The 19743-nt window shown below is 47.1% G+C and overlaps 3 protein-coding genes across 3 annotated transcripts in view; 1 reads left to right on the plus strand and 2 right to left on the minus strand.

Moving 5' to 3' along the window:
* NAA25 (N-alpha-acetyltransferase 25, NatB auxiliary subunit) overlaps positions 1–1785 on the minus strand; it is a gene marked incomplete at its 5' end in the record, with an annotated part of 31015 nt that extends 29230 nt beyond the window's left edge. The window contains one exon of the mRNA XM_082491843.1: positions 1728–1785. Coding sequence (XP_082347969.1) covers positions 1728–1785 — 58 coding nt within the window. The remainder of the gene's footprint in view (positions 1–1727) is intronic.
* An 89-nt stretch (positions 1786–1874) lies between these two features.
* On the plus strand, positions 1875–12431 carry TRAFD1 (TRAF-type zinc finger domain containing 1). Its single transcript, XM_082491635.1, is given in 11 exon segments — positions 1875–2192; positions 3716–3872; positions 3874–3978; positions 5202–5475; positions 6957–7223; positions 7957–8030; positions 8229–8444; positions 10281–10407; positions 10650–10956; positions 11540–11612; positions 11837–12431. Coding segments are annotated over 11 exon segments (1695 nt in total). The 5' UTR covers positions 1875–2142; the 3' UTR covers positions 11882–12431.
* A 3092-nt stretch (positions 12432–15523) lies between these two features.
* The window catches only part of HECTD4 (HECT domain E3 ubiquitin protein ligase 4), a gene marked incomplete at its 5' end in the record, with an annotated part of 75712 nt that continues 71492 nt past the window's right edge, over positions 15524–19743 (minus strand). The window contains 5 exons of the mRNA XM_082491434.1: positions 15524–16120; positions 16604–16826; positions 17658–17853; positions 18310–18476; positions 18939–19160. Coding sequence (XP_082347560.1) covers positions 15984–16120; positions 16604–16826; positions 17658–17853; positions 18310–18476; positions 18939–19160 — 945 coding nt within the window. The 3' untranslated portion in view covers positions 15524–15983. The remainder of the gene's footprint in view (positions 16121–16603; positions 16827–17657; positions 17854–18309; positions 18477–18938; positions 19161–19743) is intronic.

Consider the following 19743-nt stretch of genomic DNA (forward strand, 5'->3'; position numbering starts at 1 on the left):
GGGAGAACACATCGAGACAAAAGACAAACATAGCTGTCAAGAAACCCAAACAAACCAAGGCACAGGGTGCAAAGTGAAAAGCACTGTTTTAAGTCAAGAATCAGACCTTCAAACTCATGCCGCACGTCTCCAGTTTATGACTTCTGTGAAGTTGTGGATTTGCCTCTTTAGGGACATACACTTTATTTTGGGTTCTGCAGCATCAAAGCCCGAATTCAAGTCTTACACTGCAGATAATCTTTTCTGGAACCAGCAGAAAGCAATTTTAAAGCTCTCTCCCTAATAGCTATACTCTCCAAAATGATTACAGTGAAATGCATCTCGAACATCATCTGCTCTGATATCAGCTGAATTTACCAAACTTTTTCTTTTAAGAACGTTTAAGATGTTATACAAGTTATAACACAAATAATAGCACCTTAATAAAAATGGCAATCACAGCATGTACAGAAAACAAAGGAAAAAAACTTAAAATTGTTACATAAAGACAAACTGCACAGCTGCACTTGTAATTATGCAATGAACTTTACGACAGCTGTGTGTTTATACTTTTAATTAAACAAAACTCTCTTCCTCCATTTCACTGGAACCCATCACGGATACAAGTTTCCACCGCTCCGTCCTCGCTGCCCGAGCGGCAAAGGACGTTCCCACAGCACGTCCATCCCCAAATGAGGGCAGCGCTCCGTGTTTGCAGGGAGAGATTTTTTTTTTTTTCTGGTGTCAAAAAAGTCACAAACACTTTCTAAAAATCTCTTATCCAGACTTCAATTTTAGGGAAGAAACGATACTGTAGCCTGGGGAAGTGTTTTTCTCTATATTTGCATAAACAGAGACAAGCTTGTCAGCAGCGTCTTAAGCAATCCCAATCGCATGTAATACCCTCGGAAATATTTGGGGACGGCTCCATACAAGAGGTTTCTTAACAAGACTGTCTCCTTCTAACTACTTCACTCGTCTTCCAATTAATTTTCATAACACCGTAACCAGCCGCTGCCACAGCACGTCCACATACAACTTTAAGCATCCCGTGCCCGCTCTTGTTCCTTGTACGAATTAATCCATTTCTAACTTCTCTGCAGCAGAAAACAAACGCCGACCGAAGTTACCATAACGGAGAGAGAGACACAGAACCCACACACCCCCCGGCCGTGAGCGGCCCCATTCGCCCCCCAACGCCTCCCCCCGGGCGCGGGTGAGGGGTTCCGGAGCGGGCGACCCCCGGGCCGCCAGGGGGGGAAGGGGGGAACTCATGGGAAAGCGCCCGCTGCCCGGCGGGGACGGAGCCCCGGTGTGTCCCCACGGCCCGGCCAAACTCCCGCTTCCAGCCCTGGAACGGGGGGAGCCGAGTCCGGGCTCCGCCGCTCCCCGCGGGCTCACCGGGGCAACGGGAGGAAGGACGGGGCGGCGGGAGGCCGAGAGCCTCCCCCGGGGGGAGGGAGGGGGCCGGGGCCGCGCTCTCCTTCGCCCCCGCAGCGGGCCGCCCGCCGAGCGGAGCGCGGGGCTCCGCCGCCGCCGGGACCGAGGGGGAGAAGGGGGGGGCGGCCGGCGGGGCCCGCCGGAGGAGCCGGCCAGCGCTTGCCGGACCGGGCCGGGCCGCCCGGAGGGCCCCTCCGCGCCCGTCCCCAGGCGCCGCCGAGCGGGCCGGGGCGACCCCGCGTGGCCGCGGCGGCGGGTCGCCCCGCCGGTCCGGGGGAGCGGGGTCGGGGGGTCCGCGGAGTCCGTACCGTAGATGGGCCGCAGGCGCCGGTCGTTGGGGTCCTGCACATGGCCCCGCGCCGCCATGATGAGAGCGCAGAACCGCAGTGCGCAGCCGCCGGCCGGGCCGGCCCGGGGGCGGGGGTGAAGGGGCCGGTAGGAAGCGCGGGGCGGGGCCGGGCCCGGTGCGGCGGTCCCGAGGAGCCGGTGGAGCCGGGTCGGCGCTTCGCCTGCTCGGGGCTGTGTCCGTCCCCTCCCGCCGCCCGCGGCCGGGGTGTCTCCGTCCCTCTGAGGCGCGGGTGTCCCCGGCCCTCGCCCCCGGCGCAGGGGAGGGAGCGGCCGCCCGCCCTGAGGGAACGGAGGGGGGTCCGCCGTTCCCCGCGGTGAGGTGCGGGTGTTCCGAGGGGCTGAGGGAAAGGGGGCGATCTCCCCCCGCAGGAAGCCATGGCCATAGCCGCCGTTCCCGAGGAGGAGACGCGGCTGTGCGGGAACTGGTAAGAAACGAAACCGAGTGCGGGGCAGGGCCCGAGGGCGGGCCGCGGCGGGGGTGGGACGGGTAAACACGGTATATCCCCTCGGAATGCCGTGAGGTACGAGAAGGGGCAGATTACTGTCGTCTTAGAAACGTTTGGGGTTTTACCTTGTCAAGTATTGATGTCTTCTGAAGTCCTTTTCCCAACTGTTACTCAAGTTTCTGACTTAAACAGATAAAAACCAAAGTATTCAAAGAGAACTGAATCACAGAGTTTTAGGGGTTGGAAGGGACATCTTCAGATCATCTAGTCCACCCCCCCCCACCCCCCCCACCATCGCAGGGTCACCCAGGGCAGGCTGGACAGGGACGCGTCCCCGCGGGTTTGGAGTATCTCCAGAGGAGGAGGCGGTGAAGGAAGGCTTGATTTTCGGTGAGGTGGATGCGAAGTACATGACGGCAAGTTTTTCTTTAGCAGCTCTGCAGCTCGGAAGCGAAGATGTGAAAATAGAATAAATAGGCACATATTGTTGTGGGGGTTGTTTCTCTTTGGATGGCAGTTCTCTTTCTTTAGAAGCTCCAGCGTTGGTAATGTATTTACTGAGAATGATGTAATCTCAGAAGTTGCGTCTTGAATACAAGCAAGTAAAGAAATTAACTTTTTTTTTTTTTCATCAGAGAGACATTAGAATCCAAACAGTTCCTTGCAACATCAGCCTAGTTTGTTTGCGAGCAGTGAACATGGGCAGTGTAGACGCTGCTGTTGGACTTTGTTGCTTTGGCCGGCTGCTGGCTGCGGGGGATGAGCCGAGACAGAAAACCGCACAGCTCTAGTGTTTTCCCTTTGCGACGGGGAAGGCACGAAGCAATAGGTTATGATGTTAATTTTGGTGTTTTGGAGGCTGATTTCTTGTGTGCAAGGGGGGGAATGAGACATCCATCTAGAAATGATGCTGCCTGTTTGAGGCAGGAATACGGGCTAAGCTCCAAGTGCCTCCGTTCCTTTTGCACCTTTTGTTTGTGAGCCTTGCATCCTCCTCAGGAAAGGAAAATGAGTGTGTTAGAAATGAGGCGAGTTGGGGGATTTTGGCTGCAGTGTAATATGGTTACCGCTATCATTCCCCGAACAGATGTGGCCTAACAGGATCTGTTATTTATTTTTTTCCAAGCAAAGCGCTGTTTGACCTCTCATAGCCAAGATATTTTCGGGAAGAAACGTTTATCTTCTCACATTAGTTTATTAACTCGAACCTGGTGATAACTTGTCTATGCTGCAAAATTTGTCTTTCACATACGGAAATCAATCCGCCTTGATTTTATCTTAATGCAGTTTGAAAACTGTGACCTTTGTGTGCTATATACAATAATATCCCAACTATAAAGGAACACAGAGGCCTAGTTGGGTTTGTCTTTCTCTTTAGTTACTCAGTTCTCTAAACCATGAATTCATAGAAAGATTTCTTAGGATTCTTTTGTTATGAAAAACTGCTTGAAATTGTTGTCAGTGTATTTTCTGAAAAGTAACCTCTGTGACTTTTCTCGTAGCACAAAGGATATTCCTGTTGCTAACTTTATCATGCATGAAATCCACTGCAGCAGGAATATTGAAGTATGTCGCTACTGCAGTGAATCCATCCCAAAGTCTGAAATGAAGAACCATATGGAATCTGAACACGTGCAGGTGAGAAACAAATCTCTCCTCGAAAATTGTTGACTTCTATGGCAATCAATCTAACGAGGTCTCTTTATCGCAGGTTACCTGCAAGTGTAGGATGAAGATAGAAAAAAGTCTCTTGAAGGATCATGAGGTTGGTGGACTTTATATTATCAGACACTTGGAAGACACTCTGCAGTATTTCCAAGCACTGATTCCAGAGCCTTTCTGTCAGCCAAGACCTGGATGCCAACCTGTGATTTATGCATCCTTTCTATTGAGCCGTGCTTTCTAAATTCACACCCTCTGAGAGAAGGTGGTTGGAAACTGCCCTAAAGTGGTGCAGCCTGCTCAGGGCTTCATATCAAAGGGGTATCTGGTGATTGGTGATTTTGTCCTTAATAGCGATTAAGATGAAAAATGGTACGCTATTTCAAAAGTACATGATATGATTAACTTGACTTTTTTCATTCCTTTAATGTTACATGTTCCTGACTCTGCTGCAGTCATTATGTGAGTTTTAATAACTCATTATGTCCAAACAGACTTTATAAATAGCTTGTAAAATATACTAAAATAGGACACAGTGGGTTTTTCTGAGTTTCTGAATCCAGTTGGCTGCTGTCACAGGCGATCTTGTTATAAATGCCAGTGCTTTCCCTTCCTGTGGGCTCATTTCAAGACAGCTCTGGAAGTGCCGCCTAAGTCTGCTTATTGCTGGGGAAAAAAGGATTTTCTTTGAAGATATGTCCAGTTCAAAACCCTGGAAGTAGTTTATCCTGCACATTTGTGTGTAGTGCTTTTAGTTTTGTTTGTAAAACACGATGTATTGATGTATGTTTTGATGTATTGGTGATGTATTATTGCAGCATCTGTAATTATAACATGTATTTTATCTATGTTTAACCCCTTTTGAAGGGCAGCTTACCTGTCATTCCCCAGAGGGTAAAGAACGTAAGCAAGCAATTCTTGTTGAGTAGTAAATGTGCTGTAAATCTGTTCCCTAATAGAACACACACTAACATGCTTTTTAGCAGTACTCAATGAAATGTGATTAGTACTGGATGTCAAGACTGTATCTGAAAGTTAACTTCAAAAAGCACTACGTGAATCCGCTGTCCAAGCGTTACAGGTTTTAAAAAAATGTTGTGAGTATTTGGAGTGCTTCAGCTGGCATGTTTATGACTACACAGGTTATACAACACGTTGTTCTTACATTTCTCACATAGTATCTGATTCCAGGCTATTGTTTAGTGTAGCTTTGGGTCTGGCTAAAGAAACAATAGATGGCTCAACTCTTCAGCAAACTGAGAACCTCCCTCCACCTTTGCCTCAGTCTTCCATATGTGAAGAATAATCTCTCTTTCTTTTTGTCAGGCGTCAGCATGCCCTCTGCGTCCTGCCCTCTGCCAGTACTGTGACATACAGCTCGCTTTCAACAAGCTCCAGGAGCATGAAATCTACTGCGGAGCTAGGACTGAGAGATGTGGCGGGTGCGGTCGTAACATCATGATGAAAGATCTAAAAGAGCATCCTCGAGTCTGTGGGCAAGAGGTGAAGCAAATAAGAGGAAGCAGAGCAGTGCCTCTGTTTGAGGATGAGGATGCAGATTTGCACGCCCTTCGAGACGTTAGAGACCGACTGAGATCAGGTAACTACGCTGCCCAGGGTGCTAGAAAAGCAGATTTGTAGGAGACAAAGCACTTTAAGGACATGAGCAGAAGAAATGTTTCAGCAGCGCAAAGAAATCAAAAGTGAGGTAAGGCGTAGAGAAGAGCGGCTTCTAATTTGACATTTGGCAGCTGATCCAAGTATAAGGTTCTGTAATTGCTTTATGTGAAAATACTGAATAATGAAAGCTCCAGAGGCACTGTGAGTGGGACTGTGTTACGGTGGAATCGAACTGCAAAGGTACACGCCAGCTGATTAGAGGACTGCTGAGGTACCTGGTGTGAAAGCCCACTCCTCTGCCTGTTCTTCTGCCTCAAAGTGTCTAGCTTAAAACCAAAATTGGAGTTGTTTGCTCACTGTAGAATCTGTCCATTTTTGTTTAGCAGCTGCACTCCTTTTTACTTCAGTTAAGAAGAAGAGTAGGTAAGGTCTGGATGTGGGTTCACGTATGTAGTGCTGTGCATTTCTGCAGTAACATCCTGTTTGGACACAGCTGAGACTATTATCAATGCCTCTGCTCTTTCCTAAGCCTCCCATCTCTTACCTCCACATGCAGGGCATCGTGTCACACTTAAGACATAGCCTTTCCGTGAGCTCTTGGCTGAATCTATGCTCTAATTTTTGCTGTGGGCTGCTCAGAGGATTTAACACTGCAGCATACTAAATTACGGTCTTCACTGGAGAAGACTGCCCAGCTTGTAGAAAGAACTTCTGGGCTTAGTCAATAAAGCTGAGTAATCTGGAGAGCTGTAACTCGCAGGCCACTTACACTAACTGCCAAAGGGTGTTCACCAGTAGTATTTTTATGCACATATAAGCTTTGCTTTACATTCTCATGCAATCAGTACAAATGAAATAGCAGAGAGATTTGAAATAGGACAGCGAGGGTGAGGAGCACTTAGCCTGTCTTTAGGCATCATCCGTTGAGTCTTGGGCCCTGTTCTGGAACCCTACTTTCTTCTCAGATTGTAGCTTTCCTACCGGAAAACATTTCATGGTTTTCTTCTGTACATATAGAATTCCCACTGTTGTCAAATGGAATGTCATTAAAAGGAATTTGTTTTCCCGTCAATATACTGAAAAAACAGAGCTGAAGTGTTTCAGCCTTGTAAAAGGGACAAGACTACAGTTGGACCTTGTTCACGGTGTAGGTCACAGAAAGCTCCTCAGCAGCTTTGTAAAGCTCCCAAAGAAGCTTAAGTTCAAGCTTATGGAGTAAGAGGAAAAGCTTTCTTCTTTTTCTCCTTTTTTGCTTGTTACAAACACAAATAGGATGACTGTTTTCCTCCTTCCCCCTGAATTTGATACAGGTGTCCTTCTAGGCTGTGAAATGCTGACCTCCATGACTGTCCTCATGTGCACGGGTGAAAGCCTCATGGCTGAGCTAGTTTAAAGCACAGAAGTGAACTGCTTGTTGCAAGTTCAACATTCTCTCAATTTTCTGATATTTATCTTTTTAAGAGGATGAACTGGAGCAGTTGGGGAGAAATGGAAACGCTCATTCCTCACTTTATGATGAGTGGAACGCCGATTTAGACTACGTGTTGGCTCTGAGCCTGCAAAATGAGAACAATCCTCACAATAATACTGCAGCTGAAATCCACAGTGACTTCTGGGAAAACTACTACACCAAAGAGTCTGTGCCATCGGCCTGTCTTAATGAACCAGACAAGTCAAATATCTTCTGTGACTCTTTAGTGTCTTTTAGCACATCAAACCACATAAAAAGTAAGTATAAACTCTGTTGTTGGTTTTTTTTTTTTTTTCCTTAAAGGTTGAGGGAAGGGAGAAAGAAAGAGAGGATTCTTGGATTGGGAATGTCGAAGATTATTTAGGTATTTTAAACTGTCAAAATTAGTCTCTTTGAGACTCCCTCTAAATCATTTTTAGATAATTACTACACAGGATTTAAAACTCTCCATGAGTACCATTTCTCCTTCCTTTCTTAAATGTTGTCTTCTGCTCCCTCAAAACTTAGAAATATTAGTGTTTAAAATAGCTTCTTTCATAGAGGTATTACTAAAGCGAGACAGCAAGGCAAGAAGAAATAAAAGTTGTAGCGAATTTCTGACCTTGATGTGTGGTGGGAGCTTCATAACAACTGAGTAGGTGACAACTTTCTTCTTGAAGTAAACAGGAAGGGAGGATCTGGGGGAGACCTGAAGTACCAGCTTATTTTGAAAAGAGAAAAGAGGATTTATTGAAGGCAGTAATGGGCTTTTTTACCAGACCATTCGATATACCTTTCACCCCAAAACATTGTTCCCACTCTGGGTGATGTGAATTTGCTTATGTGAAATTCAGCAGGTGGGACTAGAGCAACTGTTTCCATAGCGTTCGCTCCGGTTGCTGGCCTGTGGCACGGAACAGGAGCCTGGTGCTTAGGAATTTTGAAGATGAGCTGATCCAACTGCATCAGACTTCTCCATGGTAGACGATATAACCGTTACTTATTTTGCAGATGATGAGATCATCATGTTGCCGTGTGAATTTTGTGAGGAGCTCTACCCTGCCGAAGACCTGATTCTTCACCAGGTTTAGTACTTTCATATATTGTGTCTAGGGGTTTGCAGTAAAGACTTTTTTTCTGCTACCGTGACTGAACGAGGGTGCGGTCTTCACTCAGTGATACTGTGAGAGCTGTAGCAATTTTGTCTTTGCAAAGCATGTTTTTTTTAAAGTCCATCAATGCTCAACAGGAGAGCTAATTTGTCCGTGTTGCTTGCATAACAGACAGGTTGTAACCCAGCAAGTGCCTTTGCCTCATTCAGTAAAAGAAGTTCTTCTCCAAATCCACGAGAATATGATGGTCTGCGTGCTCTTGGGTCCAAAAGCTGTAGGTCTCTCTCTTCATCCCAGCCCCAAGCTGTCCAGGCAGAAGGAGACATTATGATTCCATGTGAATTTTGTGGCATCCAGCTAGAAGAGGAAACACTCTTTCATCATCAGGTACAAAAGAGAACTTGCTGTGTTGTATCACATCCATTTGTTCAAGATCTGTGCCAAGCCCCGCAGCCTCTTGTGGTGGCACGTTTCAGGAATCCAAGTAGCTGTCCCCTGTGTCAGCTCTTCCTAAACAAAGCCTCTTTGGTCCGGTCTAAAATGTATGCTGAGGCTCTTACTGAAAAGTAATAATTAGTTTTCAAAGCGCTTCTAACAAAAGCTAAACAAAAGGCCCTGAAATTGCACAATATGAATGTTTGACTTATACATAAAAGTTATGTTGAAACCAGGATGTATGAATCACAGCTGAGGTGGGAGAGGAACGCAAGTGTATGACATCTGTAGGGCAGAGAGGATGTAGACAACTCAGACTACAAGTCTAGGAAAGGGAGAAATGTCTCAGAGGGTAGATGTAAAGAGAGAGAGAAAGGGTAAGAGTGTATGTTGGAACCTCGGCCTAAGAGGGGAGTTTACAAAGTGATGAGTGCTGCAGAGTGCCCGCTAACGTATTCCAACTCTGCTGTACGTCGCTGTCTGATACCTCTAATGTTGAAAGAACAGCAGGCCTTGGTACTGCTGAAGCTGTTACTGCTGTAAGAATACTGGACAGATACCACCTGGACCATTTGGTGCTTTGCTGCTTCTGTACAGCTCAAGAGCAGAACCGGGGAGAGGTGGGCACGTGGAAGAGACTCTGGAATTCGCTGCTATTACAGACAGCTTATGAAAATGCTGAGCTTGCTCATTTTCTGTTTCATGGCTGAAGGAAGGGGGAAGTTAACAGTTCTTAGAGTCCTAACAAACTAGTGAAGCTCTGTTTTGTTTGTTTTTCTGGGCCTTTCCTCTCCTAGGTGATAGTAAAATCAGTGTTCATAGAAATGAGATCTGATAAAATTTTGTAGCTTATCCTTTGCTAAATAGTTGTGCTTGACACTGAGGAGAAGTCCCATCCACCTCTTATTACAGTTGGCTGTTGGAAGACTCTTTGTTTTTCCCTCATCATATCTATTTTGGAAATGCAGAATGCAAAGACTGCTTGATCCACCAGCTTCTACTATTTTGAGTGAAGTTTGTGTATGATAATCAGGACTTGTTAAGAGTTAGTGAGGGGGGCTGAGTTGCAACATTATCATTTGTTTGCAAACCACAAAAAGGAGCCCCTCTATTTAAAGTTTTGTGTTCCACATAGTATTCCTGGTGTCTAACTAAGGTAACAAATGCTTTCCTTTCTAGTTCATATTTTTGTTTCGTGTCCTGTGGGTTTCTGTCTTCTTGTTTTGGTGTTCCTGGATGTAATTAACCTGCAGAAAAACATGACTTTATAACCAGAATAGTCAAGAGGGGCACTGCTGTGGGCAGCGTGACTGGGAAATCACTTTTAACTGGATTTTTGTCCTTGGCTTTGGTTTTTATGATGGCACCGATACCAGGTTGATACCAGGAACTCGATCAGAATTACAGTGACAGTACTTTAGGGCTGCTTTCCCCATGCTTGGGTCTGGCTTTGCGTTTGGGGTTGTTTTCAGGCGTGAGAGGCAGAAGGCCGAGTGCGTGTGGTTGTTGGCTGTCTGGCAGTCTGTCCCCGCTACAGAGTGGGTCCCGTCAGCAGGACTGGCTCACGCTGCCGGTTCCATTTTTGCTTGGGCCCTGTGGTAGGTGGTGATTGTTCCTGAGCTCTGTGTACCAGAAGACGGGTGTGTCGACAAGCCCATACCTGCCTCTTCCTAAACACAACTTCCTGCTACCCTGAACCTTTGTGAGGGGCGATGCTCTGCAGTGTTTTTACAGGAATAAGTTCGTATGAACTGTCATTTCAACACTCAAACGTATGTTTTGCTTTAGCACCATTGTGATCTGCGCCCAGCCAGCCCGGCAGCCAGCTTTCCACCTCTGCAGCTGCTCTCTCCTCAAGCCAACAGAGAGAGAAGAGAATCGCCAGAGCTGGCTCGGAGACGAATCAGGCATCAAGGTGTGGGCAAAACACATTCTTTTCCTTTACATTTGCAGGAACGTTGTGCGTGTTCCAAGCTGAACAGAAGTTGTTACCCTGTTTTGTCTCCAAAATTTAAAACTCTTTGATCCCTGACCATTGATCTAGTTTTATGCAAGAAAGATTAAATCACCGAAACTCGATATCCTCAAAGATCTTGGTTGTGAAGCCCTATGCTGGATTTACTAGCCCTATTAAGCACTGTGTTCTTGTCCTCGCAGGAGATGTTTCTCCTCGGTGCATAGAAGGCTTTGGGCAGCAGAGGCTCAGCTGTCCTGCAGGAGGGACCACGTCACTGAGTAACACCGCAAACGCCAGGAACACACCCCTGTCCTCTTCAGGCAGAGGCAACGATGCTCCCAACGCGAGAGGGAAGCCCAGGAAGGTGGCTGGCAACGAGGGAAGACCGAAGAACAGAGGTGCAAGTGAACCTGCAGGTGGGACAACACCACGTGCGAGACCTACTCGGAACTTTCCTTCAGAAGCCTTCACATCCAGCTTCTCGAGAACTTCTCTGACCCAACCAAGGTAACGCCTTTCTCTTCTGTTTCCCGCAGCTGCGCTGGGGCTGCACTAAAGTGTAAGGGATCGGCGGTACTGTAGGAGTTTTGCTGTGCTGAAAGTGAGGGCGCAGCCTTAGGCCTGGCGCATCCTGATTTTCAGATGGCGGCAACCCAACGGCAGCGGTAGGGACAAATCCATTCCAGTCCTCTGCCTCATTTCCTTATGGTGCAAATCTGGATTCCCTGCGGCTGAAAGGGCTTCACTCAGTTTAATTTGGCTGCTGCTTACCTGAATTTCAAACGGCAAACTTGGGCTTTTGTGTCAAAATAGAACGGACAAAATGGGCGCTGGGAGAAAATGTAGGATAATGCCTTATTATCTGTCCATTGTAGTGCTCTCCTCTTAGCGTTTCTCTTTGATCTTTGAATAGGATCTGGTTCTTCTGCTACAAAAATAACTGGGTTGGGCTTCAGGAGAAGATTGAAGGGCCTCTTCCTCAGCCTTCCAGAGTCTCCCTGGTGTGAAGGACCCGGGTTCACTCAACAGTAAGAGCATGGAAGTGGGTAGACTTGCTTCCTCTGAGAGTGTCCCTCTTCTTTTTCTACAGCACCAGCAACGCAGGAGGAAGGAGCCTCAGGGTGTCAGACGGTCCCGTCGGCTTCAGGCGCAGGAGCACAAAGGTGAGGCAGTAGAGTGGGGCTTCGTGTCGGGATCGGGTCTGGACCAGACGCCTCTGGGTCAGAGGACAGTGCCTGGCTGTTACCCCTGGGGTTTGTGACGGTTTTGCCAGGATGATGAGCTTGTTTTGCAGTCCTTTCCACTTCAGTGGGGTTTATATCGAATGCTTTTTATCGAGTACTCTTTGAAAACAGCATTTTTACTTTTTTCTTCCCCTCCCCTTTAGGCAAAAGCCCAGAGCCCAGTGTCTGATTATCCGGAGGAGAAGTGATCCACCACTTAGTGCATAGAGTGCTCAACACATTTTTTTCTATTACCGTGCACTCCTGTACTTATCTCAGCACAAGTAAATTCCTGTATCGCCGTGTCATTGAAGACTTTCTATGAATTTAAATTTTTATAGGCAGTATATATATATGTATTCTTAGATTGTGAGATTATACTACAGGTTTTTACCTCTGTCATCTCTACTGGCACCATCCCAAGACAGCAACTACACGCTTGTCCTGGGCACCACCTGGGTTCCCTTTCCATACGGTTTCCGACACCCTCCCTGGTGTGCGCCCAGCTCAGCCTCTTCCTGAAGGGCACCGGTGGGGCTGTGCCGATGCTGCCTGTGCCTCAGGGGGCCGGAGGGGTCTGCGCCTGGAGCTGCACGTCACCGGCTGTTCCCAGATGCGCCCAGGATGCGGTGAGGGGGATTATCGTTGTCAGTGGATAAGCTCTGAGCCCGCGGCTGGCTTCTTAAGTGCTTTTTAATGCTGTATTAGTCCATGCTTTTTAAATTCCTTGTAATAAATTTTATCTAATGGTGTCCCAAACCATTGTGCGGTAAAAGCTTTTTACGTGAAGGGACCTGGGATCCCAAACGCTCTCTGAGGGTAAGGTCACCACCCCCCACCTTGCACTGGTCATTCAGCGTCGCGGCCAGTGGCTCTGTTAATTTGTGTTCACCGTTATGACCTGCATTAGGTCTTTGTTAATTTGCTTTATGACAGCTAGTGGCATCCCTTGTGGTTTGGGAATGGGTAATGCCAAAAGCTGGAGCCAGGCACAGTCCTGGGACAAGGCTGCTGCTGGCCTGGCAGACAAGCCCTGGCTGAAGGGATCAGAGGTTTTAAAATACAGACATTTTACAGACGCTTCCAGCACCTGTAAGCATTTATTTATAAAAGAAAAGCAGAATAAAGGTATTTAAAAGCAGGTGGCAACCAACCTTACGGGGTCATTTCTGGGGAAAAGGGCGAGGGCAAGGTAAGGGCTCTTGGGGCCAGTGACGGTGCTCAGAAATCAGTGGGAAACCACTACCCACCGCGCTGACGAGGGGGTTCAGCTGCATTAGTCCTCGGGCAGGAGGAATAAGGCCCTTTCTCCATTTGCAATGGTTGTGCCGTCTTTCCCTTTTGTACAAAATACTTACATTTCTGTTCCAAGTAAATATAAATTAGTTTATCAACCCCTAAAAGGGGGACTGAAAAGCAGCTAACCTGCAGCTTCGTTTCCAGCACTTCCAATCCTCTGCCTCAGTGCAGCTTCTTCCGTGGAGGAATTTTTTTAAAATTCTTTCCAGCCCCAAATAAGGACACAGTACAGCTACAGGGATGGTGAGAATCTCCTTTATGCGAGCGTACACGGTATGGCCAAGAGCACTTCACAGGTTAATGCTGTGTACGGTACCAAGATGGACACACACCACGCTAGAACGAACACCCAGCTCCAGAGTTTTTCCATTGTTTAGTATAATTTTACATTCTGAATGAATATATATTTAAAAAAAAATAAATCACAAACCAATCTTTGCTTTGACAAACAAGCCTATTACAGACAATGTCAAGTTCATTTAAAGCACAAGGAAGTAATGATGATTAGAAAAGCTTTAATTAAAAGGCCATTTGAGCTACAGCCAACCCACTGCAGCACTTCCTTCCTCGTAATGTGAAAAAAAAAAAAAACCAAAAGCCAACACCCCCCTCCCCCCCCCCCAATCATTCTCTTGCAGGGCTCATACCGTTCTGCAGAAGAAAACCAAAGTCAGTGAAGGTTATTTATTGGTGTGACATTTTTCCTGTATAAGATGCTTCATTTACACGGCAAGGTGTAAACAGCATTGACGAAAAGTTTGTTATCTGTAATCATAAATAATTAATTGTAATAAATATGTATCAAGTAACTTTACAGCACGCTCATCAGGGCCAGGACACAGCCGTGTTCCGCTCAGATGTGCTCTCTGGAAGGAGAAGACAGCCATTAGCAGCAGTTTCTTACACACAGCTGTAGCCGGTGCCACGGAACGCACTGGCACACCGAGGTCTGGACCACCACGAGCACAGCGCTGCACCACGAGCCCTCCCCGAGCGCTACGGGCTGGAAACGGGCGATGTCAACCCACCGCAAACCTGTGATCCAATCGCTGGGCAAAAACCCCAAATGTATCGTTGTCGGCAACAATCGTTCCGCCATGAAGTTCAGCTGATGTTCTTCACCTTCCCTTGCGGCGCCTGTTGGGGACCTCCGAGCCGTTCCAGCTGCTTAGTTTTCCACTTGGTCTTTGTAAACTCCCGCTGTGTTTGCGCTTACTCCCAGTGATTGCTCAGCTACATAAATGCTTCTACCAGGAAACGGACAAGATTCAAGAGTAAATATTCATCCTACACGTATCTGTTCCTTTGAGAGGGCAATATGCAAGCGAAGGGTAACACAGCTTTCCTAACCACAGGATCGCAGACTCCGTATGCCAACGACTACCTCTACAACTGCTGCACACACATTGTTCCATTCACTCACCGAAGAACAAGAATATACACACTGGTTTAGGCTTTTCTTTCTTACTCACACTTTATCTTCCAAGTACCACACACTCACCGTTCCCAATATTCACAATAATATACAATAAATACAGCTTTTTCAATTCCCATTACCACTGAGACGAGCCAAATTAGCGTATGGCGTCTTCTAAAGAGACACGTAAGACCAACCTTGAAGTACAGCGACACACACACACACACACACACACACACCATCGGAGACCTTTCGCATGGCTGATGTGCGCTAAGCACATCGGAAGGAAAATAACGAATGTGGAGCTCAGTACTGGCACTTCACTTACATATAGTACCGAGCAGAGGAGCACAGCGGGATCTCAGCATGTTCTCTTCAGTTCTTTAGCTTGCGGGTAATTCCCACTTTGCCGTCCTTCTGAATGTGTCCCGGTGCAGAGCAACCGCTTTGATACAAGTAAAGGAAGACACACGTGGTGACGTGTTGTTTGGAAACCACCGCTGAACGTATTTCACAACGTACAAAAGTGAAACCGAGAGGATTGTTCTCTCTCTGTAGTCTGCTGTTATCTTTCCATGGAAAACAGCAGCTTTACCGTGTAACTTTGTGCCTTCCCCCCACCTCACCCTCCTTTCGGGTGTCACATTTTCAGGATAATTTGCTCTTAGATCCCAGATCATTTTTGAGTACAAAAACGAGTTACGGGTGTTTAAGCACACGCCGAGTATTCTGAAAGCTTGTTAGGAAATAGGATAAAGTCACAGATTATAAGCTTGAACTGTGGTATCTTACACCATACAGACAGAAGCCATTTTGTTTCTGCTACTAGTTTAATTACAATAAATTATTTTGTTACTAAGCAAAGCAGACATTCAAGAACATCTAGGGCGAGAACCCGACTGAATCACAGCCCTTTCACTGTTCTTTCAATTATAAATCTTGCTGATCGAAAGTGTCTAGCTGAAACCCCAAATTAACTGTGGCAGCTCCCCGTGTGCTTGCTTGTCGTTAAAAAGTTACGAGAAAATGGTGGAAACTTAAACATGCAGTTTGGCAGCGTATTTTCTGCTCTACAACTCAGAAATCCTGCAGGATCTCTGCCTGCGCCGCAAGAGGCACTGTGCTCTGGCCCTGCAGGTGCCTCGCAGCGATTCCCTCCCCACACCCGACTCATTCCATTTTTGTACTCAAAAACGTTTCAGGGGAGAGCGATCTACGAGCCTCCGCCTCCGAGTGCTCCCGAACTCTCTTTTGTTGTGTTCGCATGGGTAATACCGTTCTAAATTACAAAATTAGAAATGTACATGTTTAAAGGTTTTTCAAAATTAAATTATACACAAACCGGTCTTTACTAAACTATCCTACAAATATTCCACAAACAAGGCAGCAAAATAACCAGTCCACCACAAAGTCTACAAATACAAAATGTAAGTCTTCCAGTAATTATTGTAACGGGAACAAAAGTTCAGAAAATAAATTAACCTCCAGCTCATCACACAGTGTTACAGGAGGTATTTTTATGTGAATCGAAGGGTTTCCATCGTTAGCAGAGTCGTGAAACAATCCAGTCACCTCTCGGCAGCCCCTTCCCCCCCTCAGCCGCTGAGCGGATCCTCCCGGTAGTGGATGGCGTATCGGAGCTTTTCCAGCATTATGTCCAGCGAAGAGTACTGAGGAAGTTTGATCATGAACATGCACGTTTCGACACGGATGTATCGAGAGTCCGGAGAACCTGCGGGGGAAGAAGCGCCAGAGGGAGTTTGGACATGGCCTCCGCTATTCACCTTCTTCTCCAAAAGCACCTTCCCCCTCTCCACCCCCCACCGAGGAGCATCAGAGGAAACAGATTCAGGATTCCTGCCCGCATCTCCCAAACCTCAAGCACTGCTGGGCTTCACAGCCCGTCCCCAGGCCAGTATTTTGCTGATAGTTCACTCATTTTAAAAGCATATGAGACAAATATTATACAAAGTCACTTACTGTCTCTAGAGGGCAACGGTTTTAAGTAGTTAAAGTTTATTTTAAATTTTACTTTTACCTGGTTTAAAAACAGGTCTGCTCTCTTCTTATTTACAGCTGTAACTACCCACCTCTCCTTTGTCATTCTTTCTGCATTAAATGCACGTTTAAGTTAAAAAAAGGGGAACTGCTAGCTCGAAGCACGACGCGAGCAGAACAGATTTTCTGTGCCTTAGCAGTCAGAGGGCGAACGCACCTGCAGCTCCGTCGGGGGGGGCTATTTTCATGGGGTACGGCGGGACGTGGGCAGTGTCAGGGCCTCCGTCTTTGCAGGGACAGGTGAAGGGGATTCGCTCCTGGTTACAGGCGAACTTTATGAACTTGCAGAGCTCCTCCTGAGTGAACATCTCCAACGCGCTCCAGAAAAACTCGATGTGCTGATCAGTTTCCATCAAGCCCACCTGGTACATGGTGTGTGCCTAAGAGAAAACACAGCACAGGGTCCGCTGCTGCTCACTTCTCCCTTCATCCATCTTCCCCGCTTACACGTGGAGAGGACAGAAGGGGACGGTAACTACACCTCTCTCCCCAAGTTCTCCCGCCTTTTCAAAATCATTAAGAAATTCGGCCATGGTAGAGTGTTAGTATACGTGGGTCTGTATCTTTTTCACCCATCAGCTTCTGTAATGGGCTCGTCTCGCTGTGCTCCCCCCAGCGCGCAGGTACTGTACGTTGCAATTTTGTTTTAATACGTGGGACCGGGGCAGTTCGGCATTGCTGCTGTTTAAGGTAAACACAAACCAATGCCAACACCCATGGTTGAGAATATTCTACAACTACAGACACAAGAGAACATCTCTTTTTATGGCATAATTCTTCTGGTAACAAAATGAAAGTATATAGGACCACAAGTTGTCTATTACAGATTAATTTTAGGTTTTCAGAAGTTACTTGCAATTCAAAATAGGGGCAATGGCTCTTTCAGCCCTTAGTTCAAGTGGCAAATATTAAATAAATCTCAATAAAATGGAGATAGATTTAAAATGTGACGTTTAAAAGTAAATTCATTATTTCTCTCTGGAACAAGCACCACTCCTAGTATTTCCTCAATCCAGTGAAATCTTAAAAAAAAAAAACTTCCTTGGGGGCAAAGAGGGGTGTCCAAGTACAGGCCGGTGCTCCGTAGGACCGTCCCGGCCGTACCGCAAGCAGAAGGTTCTCCTCTAACACCTTCCACCTGGGAGGGTCCTCTCCTCTCCTCTCCATGTCAGAGGGGTAAGTCTTGCCAAAGAAGCTGCAGTTCCTCACACCTTGAGAAACTCCAGGTTAATGTATGGAAGCCCACACGTCCTCAGCTCCATCTCGAGAGGGGTCAGGGTAGTCAGAAGCTGGAGGGGAATGATAGACCCGAGTCCAGCACGCACTGCAGTCATGCACTCAGGAGTCTGTAGCTCACGCATCCTCAGGCTCCGGATCGCGGTTGCGTACACGTCCTTGTTCTCCCATCTGCAAGGGCAGAGATTCAGGACAAGAAAGGAGAGCGTGAAAGAACCCTCTTGCCCCACCCCAGACCGTTACGTATAGTAAGGATTAATCGAGTGAGCACTAAGCTATTGGCATTCTGATGCTTCCCAATTTAATCCCGCTTTCCTCAGCTTCCTCTCCTTCTCTCACACTGGCCCATCCCTCAACAAGGCTCCCAGCCGGGAGTGTTTACCGCAGCCAGCGAGCAGCTGATAAGCGCTGCTCCTCAGCTGCCCGTTCCTTACGGAACAACGGGCGGTAAATAGCACAAATGATTCCAAGTTCCTGCCAACAGATGTGAAGCTCTCCCAGATCGCTCCAGCCTTCAGCTTGTTACAAAAGCATCTCTGGAGAGCCCGGTGCTTGGAAAACAATTCCAGAGATGCTTCTTTCCCACGTAACCCAGCACAATGTTCTGCCGAGAAAGCTGTTCCTTACCCCACTGGAATGTGTCTGCCTCTGGGACAAAGCTCCACTTCTTCCCCCGTCATGGTCAGGTAGGTGAATTTGCAGCACGGCTTGTTGGGACAGTCAGGGCTCTCTGTTGCTAGATGCTGAGAAGCAATTTCTGCACACAGAGCTTCCAGTTCTGTCTCATCATTTATCTGTCACAAAACACAAGAACAGTACGCTGACCACCATGCCGTAGTACGCTATTCTTCTGACTGATTTAAGGTATCACCACAGCGCACAAAGTGCGCTCGTTCTGTCCTCTGGAGACAGCACAGACAGCAAAAGCCAGTAATTAATTGCTTTGGTGGGTTATTTTCTGGTTTAGTGCTGCCAAGTTCCAGTAAATGTTTCAGAAGCCCGAATTCACCGTGCCTCCCAGCAGAAGAGACTGAGCAGCTTCTCCAAGCCATCGGGACGTAAAACCCTGCACCTGTAAGATGAGTCAAAACACTTCATGGCCCTGCTCACACGGAAAACATCTGCCAGCAGCGAAGCCAAGCGCTATCATTTAGGGCAGGCAGTAAAGTTTGCAGTTATTAGAACAAGGTGCTTATGGGAGAAACGCTGGAAAGAAAAAAAAGGGGAGGGGGAGGGAAAAGGAAAAAGTTACTCACGTTTTCAAATTTTTTGACGTAGTTGTAGGTGAGGATGTCAGCTTCCTGGAGATCGAGGTCAGGATCCAGCGGCTCTCCTACCAGGGTCTTCCAGAAGGAGGGCAGGAGGTCAAGTGGCAGAGGAACATCCGCTCGAATCGCAATACCCAAGAGCTGCCCAAAGAAATGGAACAACTGCTCCTCTGCGTAGGTTATAGGGCTCGGCGTCAAGATGTACTTCCCCTTCAGAAGAAAAAGCAGAATAGAGCTCAGAAACCAGTATTGAGCAACAGACACATCCCCTGCAGGTCCACAAGTTAACAGCCTTGTGAAAATACTGACTTGAACACGACAAATACTGTTTAGTTGGCTACAAAAGGATTTGCTCAAGTGGAGTCTGCATATAATATACACTAATACTATATATAGTGCATTATCCTACCACTTAGTGATCGAAAGCAATACCACTGAGATGGTTTCCTCGAGAGCCCGGCTTTTACAAGCTCTGCTAATCAGCATTCACAAGACTTTTCTGCATTGGTGTTACCAATTCGGTATCTAAACCTCCCTGGTTGTGGGATGTTTCTGTATTACAGTCTGGATATGCAAAGCCAGGTTTGCTGCCTTGCTGGTCTTGAAGGAAACGAGCTGTCCTCAGCTACTCTAAATCCTTTGGGCCATAAGCTTTATCTTGTTTCTATAAGACAGCTACTGGACAAAACAGGAGGACACTAAATATGCATCACACAGCATGGATGGAGTGTCTTACTCTATTCTCAACACAACTGACTTTCCTGGTGACGTTCCTTGAGTAACACCAGCTGAA

Source organism: Vanellus vanellus (assembly GCF_965231255.1).
Source record: "Vanellus vanellus genome assembly, chromosome: 16".
Classification (NCBI taxonomy): Eukaryota; Metazoa; Chordata; class Aves; order Charadriiformes; family Charadriidae; genus Vanellus; species Vanellus vanellus.